Source organism: Ranitomeya variabilis, chromosome 6 (genome assembly GCF_051348905.1).
Source record: "Ranitomeya variabilis isolate aRanVar5 chromosome 6, aRanVar5.hap1, whole genome shotgun sequence".
NCBI lineage: Eukaryota > Metazoa > Chordata > Amphibia > Anura > Dendrobatidae > Ranitomeya > Ranitomeya variabilis.
Genome location: NC_135237.1, coordinates 76560219 through 76573783, shown reverse-complemented (window position 1 = coordinate 76573783; position 13565 = coordinate 76560219). Strand labels below are relative to the sequence as shown.

At 39.2% G+C, this 13565-nt stretch overlaps 1 protein-coding gene across 1 annotated transcript in view; it reads left to right on the top strand.

Moving 5' to 3' along the window:
• Window positions 1–13565, top strand: part of LOC143781813 (sodium channel protein type 5 subunit alpha-like) — a 514560-nt gene that overhangs the window by 397159 nt on the left and 103836 nt on the right. Inside the window, exons 18-19 of the mRNA XM_077268674.1 lie at window positions 1121–1141; window positions 6135–6255. Of these exons, the coding sequence (XP_077124789.1) occupies window positions 1121–1141; window positions 6135–6255 (142 nt within the window). The remainder of the gene's footprint in view (window positions 1–1120; window positions 1142–6134; window positions 6256–13565) is intronic.

Below are 13565 nucleotides of genomic sequence, written 5' to 3'. Positions count from 1 at the left end.
CAAAAGGGCGTGTTGTCTTCCCCCAGATTTTGCGTAGTTTTCCGTTGGTGGCGTAGTGGTGTGCGCATGCCCAACGTCCCGAATCCTCTGCCAGGGGATTTAAAAGAGCGCGCTGTTCGTTATTTCATTGGTGATCGGTGGGCGCGGCCATCTTCCTTTGGCCGCGCGTGCGCAGAAGCGGCGCTCTGCTGGCCGCGGCTTCAGGAAAATGGCCGCCGCGATATCCATCTTCGCACGCGCGGCATCCCGCGGCCATTTTCCTGAAGCCGCGGCCAGCAGAGCGCCGCTTCTGCGCACGCGCGGCCAAAGGAAGATGGCCGCGCCCACCGATCACCAATGAAATAACGAACAGCGCGCTCTTTTAAATCCCCTGGCAGAGGATTCGGGACCTTGGGCATGCGCACACCACTACGCCACCAACGGAAAACTACGCAAAATCTGGGGGAAGACAACACGCCCTTTTGACCAGACCAGCCTGATTGACAGGCGAAAACGGAGACTTTGCAAAGGTATTTCGGCAACTTAGGTGGGTAATAAATGCATAACAAACACACTAATGTAACGCCCACCTCTGCCCCTATTTAACGCTATTTTTATCCCATCTTCCAAAAACGTGGTGACAGGTTCCCTTTAAGTTACTTTTAGTGATGAGCGAATATACTCATTACTCGAGATTTCCCAAGCACGCTCTGGGGTCCTCGGAGCATTTTTTAGTGCTCGGAGATTTAGTTTTCCTCACCTCAGCTGAATGATTTACATCTGTTAGCCAGCATAAGTACATGTGGGGGTTGCCTGGTTGCTAGGGAATCACCACATGTACTTATGCTGGCTAACAGATGTAAATCATTCAGCTGCGGCAAGAAAAACTAAATCTCCGAGCACTAAAAAATACTCGGAGGACCCCCGAGCGTGCTCGAGAAATCTCGAGTAACTAATATATTCGCTCATCACTAATTACTTTGTATTATTATTTTCTTTATTATTTGTATTAATTGTTAAGGTCTTAAACTTTCATCAAAAGGTTAATTGTATATTATGAATAGCGCTTTTTGCTTTCTGCTTGGCTATAACAATAATTGTATATTTGTCTTTACCCACTGCTGCCGTTTCCACTAACCAGTGCGATGATACGTGTAAAAAGGTGGGTCCAGCTTTCGCTTTATATGCATGTTTTAAATGAAAGATGTTTGTCAAAGTAAGACACTTAGGTCCCGATTCCCCATGACCGGCTATATTCACCCTAATCTTAATGAGGGGGTATTTTGAAGTCAGATGCTCTTAATTCATTAAGAATTGCTTGTCTCAATGGATCAGGAGGGCCTGACAAGTGGTGGGCGCCTCTGCTTGCCTCACCAAAAATGCTATGCCAGTCTGGCATGAATCATATCATAACTGTTGATGCCACTGCCATACCCTGTCCTGCACTCACTTTGGCGTAGAGCTGTTGGGGACCTGGTGTGAATAGGCCAAGAGTCGTTAAACTTTTGTGCCCAAAATTTTTCAATTTTTCAAAATGTTTTAAACACCAGCTACACATATAGCTGCAGCCATCAGGACATAGGCATTGTGTTTTGGCTGTAGTGTGGAGCGCCCCTCATTCAAAGTAAATTAAAATGGTGGCCCTACGCAGATCACTGTGGCACACTATGCTATTAAAGGGAACCTGTCAGTCAACTCATGCTGCCCAAAACACGGGCAGCATAAATCAGAGCTTGACTGCACAAATACAGCTAGGTACAATATGCTTTTCTCAAAAATGCTCTTGCATTTCAGAGAAAAAGTAATATGAAAATCCGTCTGGGAACCATAGGTGGAGACAACACATACAAGCCGGACCCAGGTTGGCATTGGACTAGTCATGTTATTGCTTATGGTCAATGGTCGGAGCCTCAAACTATGATTTCTCTGAAATGACAGCATTTCAGAATAAAATATACAGTACCTGGCTAGTGCAGCCCAGCTCGGATTCATTGATTAATCCAGCCCATGGTTTGACTGACAAGTTCCCGCAAACTGTCATGTTGGCAGCTTCTATATAATGTACAGTTCTTTCTGCACTTTTATCTTCCGCTAGAGAACCTTATGAAAATAATTCCACTTTTTTGTACAATTACCTGCAGTTGTAATCTCATGTATTAAGTCACCAAATTGCTTTTCTCTTGGCAAAAGTCACTGTCTGTTTTCCTTCAGCTATAGGCAAGGCAGAGCGTGCCAAGGAACGAGACTCTGTCTGCCGCACCCACTTTCTTTCATCCAAAAAGTTTCCCTTTCACATCCCCTGCCAGCTACAGGCAGCTTTAGTTTGATGGGCATGAATAATAAATACCGCCAGGCATATCATCGTATGATTAAACTGCAATATGCAGACCTTGGCCTCCCTTGATATCTACCCCATAAGTTGTGTGTGTGAGAACATAATTCCTTTCAGACCGTCTGTTCCTGCGGCTTGCTATCTCTGCGTTGCATCTGTTTTTTTCTCTTTATTAAATCTTGCCGTATAATACGTGATTTGTATGTTGATATAAGACATGACTGTGCAGTTATTATACCAGTGATGTGAGACCAGTGCTAAGCGATCGTGTATATTTTTGTACACAGCTTTCATTCAGAAATTGCTCAATATCTCCACACAGAGTTAACGATAAGACAAAGCCATAAGCAACATTTTCGGTTTGTACTGCACTCATTAATCCTATTGAAGACAGATTGAAAAATGATTGGAATAAATAATGTCAACAGCAATATTCAGTTACAAATTTTCTTTAGTACAGACCCATCTCGTCTTTTAACGAATAACCATTTTAATTTTAATTTCATAAATCAATAGTACACATGAAAATAAGAAACTTTGCAATGTATCTTATCAAAGAAATCTACTTCTTTTTTTGCCACCACTGATCAATCATTTTCAAAATTCTCAATTCCCTGGTAAAATCTGTATTCGGTGAAGACAGATTTTTACATTACTGAGATAGGAGATGACAGATACTATTGATAAAATTCTATTCTGAACGAAAAAGTATAAAAGTCTCCCCAACCTAACAAGGTGTACCCAGTTAGGATGGTATTATCTATGTGCCAACAGACCTCAAGAGATGGGGCAGAGCAAGACCCAGGCCTGACTGTTTTGCACCTGCCCATGGAAAGCTACAAAGACTAAATGCACAACCCAAAAAGGGGAAGCCACGGCGTTGTATGTACCAAAAACAAAAAAACTAAAGCAAAAATAAAGAAATGAACTGGAACAAATGTTGGTATAAGTTCCATCTGTAGATGTACATTAACACCGTGACCATTAACAAATGTAACATAATATAAAAACTAGGGATGAGTAGACCCAAACTTGAGAGAGAGAAACGGGGAGGGAGACTTTTTCAGCTCAAAAGTTTGGGTCCCCATTGTTTTCAATAGGATTCAGGTTGTGGTACAAGTTCGAGAAGAATTCTGGTACCTGAACTGAACTTTGAAATAACGTTCTGGTCGTGTACTAAACTCGAACTTCCACGGGTCCGCTCATCCCTACTAAAAACAAAATGAGCAAATACCTTGCTGTAAGTAAATAAGTAAGTAGTAATAGCACATGTAAATAACATAGGGTACTTAGCTGACACTATTTTGATCAAAAGTGATAAGATTCTATGTAGGCGGGAGGAGGGCAGAGCTCTACCTGGGTCTCCTCCCTCCTTCTCCCGTCAACATAGGATATTACCAGTGGCAGCTGTCATCTCAGTAATATAACAATCTGTCTTCACTCAATACAAATTTTACCCGTAAATTAAGAATTTTGAAAATGAATGAAGTCCTGGTGGAGAAAGAAGAAGATTTCTCCGATGGCATGATGCACCTTGAAAAGTTTCTTGCAGCAGTGACCCTTTTAAAAAGCAAACCCATGTGCTGCCATTATCAATGCAACATGCACATGTGCCAGAATGCTTTATTCCAAGATTAGGTTTATGGCCATAGCCCTGTTCCAGAATATTTTAGAATAGACAGAGTAGCGTGAAGATCTCACCGTACTCCTCACAGCCAGCATCCAGAGCACATGCCCCATGGCACCATCTAGCTACACTTTCTAACAAGAAAAAAACAGACCCTATTCTTGCATTTGAAGAAATATTTATGTTAAAATATAAAAAGGCTTATCACCTGCCACAAATGTGTTTTTTAACGTAGTATAAATTCTGCTGTTCTCCTGAATTTAGTATTTTTCTGTTGTTTTTTCGCCTCTCTATATCCCCCTCCTTCCTGTATGTGAAAGTAGTCTTGCTATCCAAGATGGTGTGGTCCTTAACTCTTCTCTGCGACCATCTCTTGGCGACCAGATGGGCTTCCCAATAATGTTTTGCAGCTATCACATTATATAGTATAGCACATCACATAAAACAGCAAATTATAAAGTAACACAAATCACACAGTATAGCACAGCCATCATATCGTATATAATATCACACAGTATAGCACAGCCATCATATAGTATATAATATCACATAGTGTAGCACAGCCATCATATAGTATATAATATCACACAGTATAGCACAGTCATGACATATTATATGACATCATATAGTATAGCACAGTCATCATATGGCGTATAATATCACATAGTATTTTATAGCCCATCACATAGTATAGTACGTCAGATAGTATAGATCAGACCATAACATAGTATACAGCATATCACATAGTATATAGCCCATCACATAGTATATAGCCCAACACATAGTATATAGCCCATCACATAGTATAGTACATCACATAGTGTATATAGCCCATCACATAGTATATAGCCCATCACATAGTATATAGCCCATCACATAGTATAGCCCATCACATAGTATATAGCCCATCACATAGTATATAGCCCACCACACAGTATAGTACATTACATAGTATAGCATATCACATAGTATATAGCACAGCCATTAAATAGTATACTCCATTGCATAGTATAGAACAGTCTATAATAACCTGTATAAAAGCAGAGGTACAAAATGCAGCAGCATTTTTCTGTTTAAATAAGCTGAAAAGCCTCACAACTCTGAATGAGCTGTATAGATGGTATATGATAAAACAGCATTGAAGAACATTAACCATCAGTTTACTCATAACCATATATGTGGACGTCATTAAAGCTTGACAAGGGTAGGATATAGTTCTAGAAAACCTCAGAGTGTTGTTCATGTCTTTTCAGGGCAATTCACTGCTAGTCACATTTTTGTGCATAATTCGCAGAAGCTGGTGCATTGGAATTTCACCAGACACTGGTCCTCTCTCTTTAATGTCACAGTAATAACATTATGGTCCCCATTTCATCTTGACACTTTTATTTGTAAAAAGTGCAGTAAATAGTCAGAAGGGATGAAGGAATACAGATCCATTATTGCATTATTACAAATTGCAATTAGAATTTAGAATTAGACGTTGGTTTCCACCGCAGTATATTGGTCTGGGGTATCTACAGCTATTGTACTTTGTAAGAGCCCTGAGATGTCTGTGATTTTTGGTGACCATATTAATAGTGGTTTCTCTAGAGCATAGTATCAATTTTAGGCTTCTTTCCAATGTCATGTTATGTAATGTCTGATTTTGTGACATTGGTGTTGCTGTCACAGTTGGCCCATTAACAAACATCCGATACAGTCTTCATGTCATGGCATTAAGTTGTGGACAAGTTGTACAAATGTTTTTGATTGCGCGACTTGCGTGCCGCCATGTATTCCAAGCGTTTTATGGCAAAAAAGAAATTCCAAGGATCCAAGGTGATCAGCACTCTATTGCAGAGGAGATGCTCAAAGAAAGTAATTCCAGGCTTGATGCATGCTTTCAAATTCAAGGCAAAAAAACATATTTTACAGAGAAAAATAGATTTTTAACAGGGGGAAAGAAATAATTGGTCACAATAAGCATGTAGCTCGTCATGGTAAAAGTTGATTAATTACAGTACTTTCCTGCACAGTCCTACTCCTCCCTACTGATCAGTGTAGTCACTCCTTGATTGCGTTGCAGGCTGATTACCAATTGATGTCTCCTGGGTTTGACTTAGTAGTCGTAGTAGTGAGAAGCGTTAATTGACACTTATCTAATACCAGTTGAAAACGTTTTCTGTAATCAAAAAATCTGATCGTTTTTTACAGAAACAGGATGACAGCATTTCAGAGTGCAGCACGGTGGATCTAAAGAAGTCCCGGGAACTCATCGAGCAACCACAGGACACTTCTGAAGAATGCTTGGAACCTGAAGAATGCTTTACAGAAGGTACAGAAACAAACATTTCCTTAGAGGGCAAATATTGTACCATCCAGTATTAAGTTAGGTGTTACACCCAGGTGTAATTAGATACTATTTTGTAAAACAAAATTAAAATAGGTTTCTGGGACTCTCGAACCTAGGGAATCAATTTATCAGTAGTAATAAAAGAAAAAATCAGACGTGAAACATAAAGCTCGAGAGCCCCAATTTGTTTAAAAAACTGTTGTGTCCTTATGGATGAGTGTGGGTATTGGGCCCTCTAATTTACAAGGACCAAAGTGCAGCTGCTACTTCTGCATCTCTAATGCTTTCCTTCTGTCATTACACCCCTGGGTACTATCCATATTTTACAATTTATTCATTAATTCAAATTTATCTAGTGTGTTTTTCATTTTTGTCACATAGATAGGAGAAAGTTAGCTCATGTATAAATATGGCGGGATTCGCATGTCCGATATTCACGGCCAGTCGTGGGTCTACTGATCCCAGTTCAACAGTCTCATATTGAGATCAGGTCAGAAAATCTGCTGCCGATATGGTCAATGTGGGCCATATTTGGACCGTGAACATCGGTTGTGTCAAACAAGACTCGTACCCAATCAGGTTTCTGCTAAAACGGAGCTGAGCTCATGTGTGGACAAATATAGGTAATACAAATCTATGACGGTATATTGAATATGAGTTTGATACAAAAAGAATGTATAAGTTTATTTAGAAATATCATGATTAGGATTGTCATTATATTTAATGTGGGGCCAATATTTTTGAAAATTCTGTAAAAACAAAGCAAAATTGAGTTGTTAACTTAAAATGTTTCAATTATTTTTTTACATACCTTTCAATAAAAACAACCCAGTAAAACAGCGACCGTAAGGTGACAAGAAAACATTGCAGTCATAATAATTTAATGATTATTAAAAGCAGACAAATGTTTCTTTTGAAGTCCAATGAGCCGCACTCCGATATATGACGCTATAGTGTTGTCTGCAGCGCCATCTGCTGTCCAGATAAAGGAAATACGGAAGAGTTATTTTTAAGAACATGCCAGGGATTCCTGATATTTCTAGCAATGTAATAGTCTCTGTATACTTAATTATCTTGTGGGGTTTTTTGTACTGTTAAAGAGCAAAAGAACCCTAAAAACTTAGTTTTCTTGCACAATTCCTTTAACGGTATGTGTGTTAGCAGGAGAAACTCATAGAACTGCGTAGAATAAGCGCAGATTTTGGGACAAAAAGCGCTTTGATGGTTCAAATCTGCAAAAAAAAACATAAAAGAAGCACTTCCACGATCTTTTAGAAATCTCATTCCCTTTGCCGATACTGTGAAATACTGCGTTTTTTCTGTGACAAAAATTATCAGAAAAAAAACACAGCAAAAGTGCAATGTGTGACCAAGCCCAAGTGAAGATTTAGCAAATCTCTATCCTACAGAACTTGGCTAATTAACTAAAGTGAGACTTCTCTCATCCTCAACTCCTTCTTAGGCCACGTTCACACATTCAGTATTTGGTCAGTATTTTACCTCAGTATTTGTTAGCCGAAATCAGGAGTGGAACAATCAGAGGAAAAGTATAATAGAAACATATGCACCACTTCTGGATTTATCACCCACTCCTGGTTTTGGCTTACAGACACTGAGGTAAAATACTGACCAAATACAAATAGTGTGATCGTGGCCTTAGACATGAACATTTACATTGTCTGAAAGTGCTTATTTCAATAGGAAAAATTAGGTCAGCCATTATCATAGGTGTTGCCATTGTTTATTTCCCATGGCTACAAAGATTTGGGCATTATGAACGCTAATAAGCTTTTTTCTTCATTTCCAACATGGCAAATGTGAGATCTTGCAGCATAGTAGAGTGTCTAACAATTTGTCGAGATTGGCAGGTTTGTGACATGTGATGTGAGTGGGCAGCTTAATGTGAATAACCACAATTTAAAGGGATTCTAAAAAAATAACTAAAGGAAATGTCATTAGAATTAAATTCCTAAATACATTTAAGTAGTAAATCACTTTCATTTGTCTAGAGAGGTAATAAGTATAGAATTAAAATGGCCCCCATCTTCTTAGACTGACAGAAGCCTGACCTAGAATGGTAATGGGACAGGTGAGTGAGCATGTGCAGTAGGAAGCTCTGCTGCTGTGACCTAGAGATAAGCTATACCACGTATGTCAAATTATCTCCAGGTATCAGTAGCCACTCATCATTAAGAAAGACAGGGTGGACAGCAGTGTGAGCAGCCTCTTCTTACCTCAGCACCCTAGTATCTTCAGTATTAGATCAGATAGACAGGGTGGACAGTAGTGTGAGCAGCCTCTTCTTACCTCAGTTAGACCTGGTATCTCCAGTATTAGATCAGATAGACAGGGTGGACAGCAGTGTGAGCAGCCTCTTCTTACCTCAGTTAGACCTGGTATCTCCAGTATTAGATCAGATAGACAGGGTGGACAGCAGTGTGAGCAGCCTCTTCTTACCTCAGTTAGACCTGGTATCTCCAGTATTAGATCAGATAGACAGGGTGGAGAGCAGTCTTAGCAGCCTCTTCTTACCTCAGCACCCTGTTATCTTCAGTATTAGATCAGATATACAGGGTGAACAGCAGTGTGAGCAGTCTCTTCATACCTCAGCACCCCTGGTATCTCCAGTATTAGATCATACACAGGGTGGAGAGCAGTATGAGCAGCCTCTTTTTACCTCCGCTCTCCTGCTATCTCCAGTTTTAGAACAGATAGACATGGCAGAGAGCAGTGTGAGCAGCCTCTTCTTACCTCAGTACACCTGCTATCTCCAGTATTAGATTAGATAGGCAGGATGGACAGCAGTGTGAACAGTCTCTTCATGCCTCAGCACCCCTGGTATCTCCAGTATTAGATCATACACAGGGTGGAGAGCAGTATGAGCAGCCTCTTCTTACCTCCGCTCTCCTGCTATCTCCAGTTTTAGAACAGATAGACATGGCAGAGAGCAGTGTGAGCAGCCTCTTCTTACCTCAGTACACCTGCTATCTCCAGTATTAGATTAGATAGGCAGGGCAGACAGCAGTGTGAGCAGCCTCTTGTTACCTCAGCACCTCTGGTATCTACAGTATTAGATCAAATAAACAGGATGGACAGCAGCAAGGGAGGCATCTTTTTACCTCAACACCCCTGATATCTCCAGCGTTAAATCAGATAGAGAGGGTGGACAGCAGTGTGAGCAGCCTCTTTTTACCTGAGCACCCCTGGTATCTTTATTATTAGATTAGATAGACAGGTGTACAACAGTGTGATTAGTCTCTTCTTACCTCAGTACCCCTGCGATCTCAAATATTAGAGCAGATAGACAGGGTGAATAGCAGTGTGAGCAACCTCTTCTTACCTCAGCATCCCTGACATCTCCAGGTTTCTCTCTGTGTTACAAGGAGGCAGCCATTTTAGTTCTTTAATGATTACCACCCCAAACAAAAAAAATGTTGTTATTTTCTAATTAAATGTATTTAAGAATTTTTTTATATTGACATTTCCAGTCGTTATTTAGCTTTTTAAATTTGTGGTGATCCCCTTTAATGCCAATCCTTTGTTATGCTTGCGATTACAGTCATTACCACATGTTGACCTTCTGCCGACATTTTCCAGTCACTTAACAATTTCTCCTCCCCATTTACACACAAAAAGCATCAGGGTCATTACAAATTAGGTTGTTATTGGTTTGGCGCCACACGTCCATTTTAGGTTGTGCTGTAATCAGATAATTTGGTGCAGTTTAAATTCCAGTAATGGAAATACATGCCTCATAGACTAATGCAATTTTCTTCTACTTGCTCAATGATATTTGATGCATGACTTGAAAAGCTCTTAAGGGAGAAAACACTTCAATTTTGTATTATAAAAAGGCCAAAGACAGGCCTTCTCCTGACTCAGAAAAACATTTACTTAGTCATTTTACCTGTCGTAGTAATTTCCTAATGCTGTTTTCTCAGGAATATTAAATATACAGCCGTGCAGCAGAGCGTTTGAGGAAAAGCCAGTTGAAGTATTAATCACTCTGGAGCAGGCTAAGTCAGTCTGTGACAGCCTCCTCCGGGACTTGGTTCTGCTCTGGCATATGTTCCAGACGTAAATGGACAAATTAGGGTCATGTGCTATGTAGGGCGAACAAAATGAAAATGGCCCACTGTTTAGGGGCATCCTTAGCCATTGCAACCCACTTCTCCCTCTATGTCCTGGCATGGTAGCATATCACAGGACCCAAAGCCACCTATCGCCCTTTGTTAACCTCATCTTAATCAGTATATTTGCTCACAATATAATAACAACATACATACTCACCTTCGGTGCCGGCATTGTTCCAGTGGTGTCGGCACTCACTCTCGCCGGCCTTTTGTGACATTCTTACTTCCTCCTGATGTCTGATAGATCCGAAGGCGGGGCGAGTGAAGCCAGCGCTGATTGGCAGCAGGGATCACGTGACATAACAATGTCACATGAGCCCTGGGAACCTGACTGCCGACACTGCTGGAACGGTTCCAGAGGTGAATGTAAATGTTGTTATTTTTTCGGGACAAAACTGCTGATTGAGAAGGGGTTGTCCGAGTAGTGGACAACCCCTTTAAAGAATTCCGAAAGTTAATTTTTACTGTGTGTTACTTTATAGCCTGTATAATACAAATATTGATTCAACAAACAAATAGAATTATATATGTAAATTTAAAAGTTTGTTTCAAGATATTATCATCTTTTAGGAACCCACACTATAGATATGGAACCCTATAAATAACACTTTGACATCCAGATTTTTCATGAAATTTGTGCCTCGGATTTTTCCTTTTTTTTTAATGATTGTAAAAATAACAGGAAAATATTTTGCATTATTGTACATATTGTTATTTTAAAGAGGACTTGGTTCTTCTGAATTGTGTGTTTAGTAACACTTTTTCCATAAAATAACAATTCCAGACACGCTATTCATAGATTTTTTAATTGTGACGTTCCTCTATTATTCTTACTAGAAATATATCAATATTAGCAACTGGGTGTAAATAGTTTTGAGGGTCGCACACGCCGACACTATACAATCAGTGATGTTAGTTCTAAAGTGTCATGTTTCATTTTTGAATTCGCACTTATTTCTGAACTTTTTGGCATTTTTCGCTTTTTTTTGTGTGCCTAATTCTTCTTTCAATTTGTCGCTTTTTTAAGTCATTTTACATGTGTTCTTATGATTTACCGTATGTTTTTTTCTTATGCTTGCTATTGTGGTTTCCAGATGTTTTCTTCTGATATATCAATTGAAACTTTTTAAAAAGTTGCTTATTTTTTAACAAATGTGCTCCAGTTCCTTCAACGCCCCTGCCCTTGTAGTAATTTTAGGAATCTGTTATTTTTCGTGCACATTTTATGCCATTTAGCAGAACATTCGACTCTTGCAAAACAAGTTAAATACAAAAATAAACCTATTTTTTATTTTGCACTAAATCCCTGAACTACATGTGCCATTTTGATAAATTTTGGTGCAAAAAAATGTCAGTCAATGTCACAAGATGAAAAAAGCAAAAAATCAGTACAACTTCTGACCTACTTGTTGTCTATCTATCTCCAGCTCCTCTTGCTCCTGTAACTCTAGAGCTGTCAATCAAGGAAGAGGAGGGCAGAGATAGATGGAAAACAAGTAGATGGTAAGGTGTATGACAAGGGTGCACCGAGCACCTGAGCTTAGTTTGAACAGTCATTCTGGGCAGATAGACTCCCTTTCAATCACATAAAATATAGATATGAAACCTTTTTATTATTATTATTTTCCTATATAACCAATAGTTAAATAGCTCTTAATTGGTTCATATAATTGTTACTTTTGTAGATGCAAACTTCCTGGACCCTTCAGGTAATTCTTTTATAAGTGGATTGAAATAAAATAACCTTTCTGAAAGTAACCAAACAGCTGCACACGTCCGCTAATTCTTCTTTTCTGACATTAACTGTATTCATGAGGTTATTTAAAAGTGTCATTAAAGCTAATGCACAAAACTCTTTATTTTTGCACATCGCTGTTATCTTTGCAGCTTGCACTGAATGACTCAAATGCTTCTTTCCAAAATGAAAATGTCAGACCTATTTAATTTATTAGCATGAGGCAGAAAGGTGAAATATAAAAATGCAATCGGCTCCTTATAACCAGCAAAGAGCATGAGGATGAAATTTGGGTTAATAGTAAAGTTTTGTTTTTAAATTAATGTAATGTCTTTAGCATTTAATATTTCAACATAGCCTACTGTATTATAATCCCTGCCACGGCTTTGTGCAAAAATATCATGTGTCATATTCACAATGAAGCTCTCAGTACCTGAGGTGTAATTTACCTTCATTGTAGAAAAAGCACTGAAATACATGCATGTGCTGTAATTGACTAATATTTTACAGAATGACCTTTAAGGTAGCAAGCTGATCATACCATTTCCTATTTTCATGCTTTGTCCTCACTTTCTAGCAAGTTACCTTTCATCACTGACAAAATGCTTCTTTGATAAGGGCAAACTGTCTCTTAAAGGAACATGTCTATCTTTCTACAGGGGGTTGGAGTTGTCACTTATAGTGCTGGGTTATTTTTTTTACCTTATGTGTAAAACATATGATTGTAGCAGTATTGGAATCTGACATTTTTATATCCAAATGAAGTAATTTAGGAAATCTGCGTAGAAAATTGGCCAATTTGGTCATATTCATCTTAATAAGGTATTTAGGCTCCACTTACTTCCGCATCAGAAGATGAATGGGGCCAGTGATGTCATGTCTACTGCTATCATCTGGTATGCATGCAAGATTCATTAGTATGGGACAAGTACACGATGCCTCCCCAGTCATTAGACTAGAACAGGTGCATGATACCTGCCAATGGTGGAAGCGTCCCCACAGATATAGGTAGACATGACTTAACCGGCGTCACTCATCTCTAAATATGAAATGGAATGGAGCCAAAAAACTTCTTTAAAGATAGCCTGTCATCAGCATTTTATACCCTAAACTAACAGTATGTGTGTAAAGGTGTTTTGTGCTGATTAAATCCTTACCTTGCTTGTAGAAATCAGTTTTGCTATTTAAAAGAAATTTATAGTTGAATCTGTATGCTAATGAGTAGGAAGTGCAGTCGGTGGGTCAATGCACTTACAGCTCTCCTGCCACTATCTCTATTCTCCACCCACTGCTTGTCTTTTATTTCTATTGGTGAAGCATAGGAGTAGTAGTCTGTGCTAGATTCAAGATATCCAGAAGACGCGATAAGGGATTAAACCATGTGTCTTTTTTCAATGGGTTTCGAAGTTGGATCAACTTCTTCA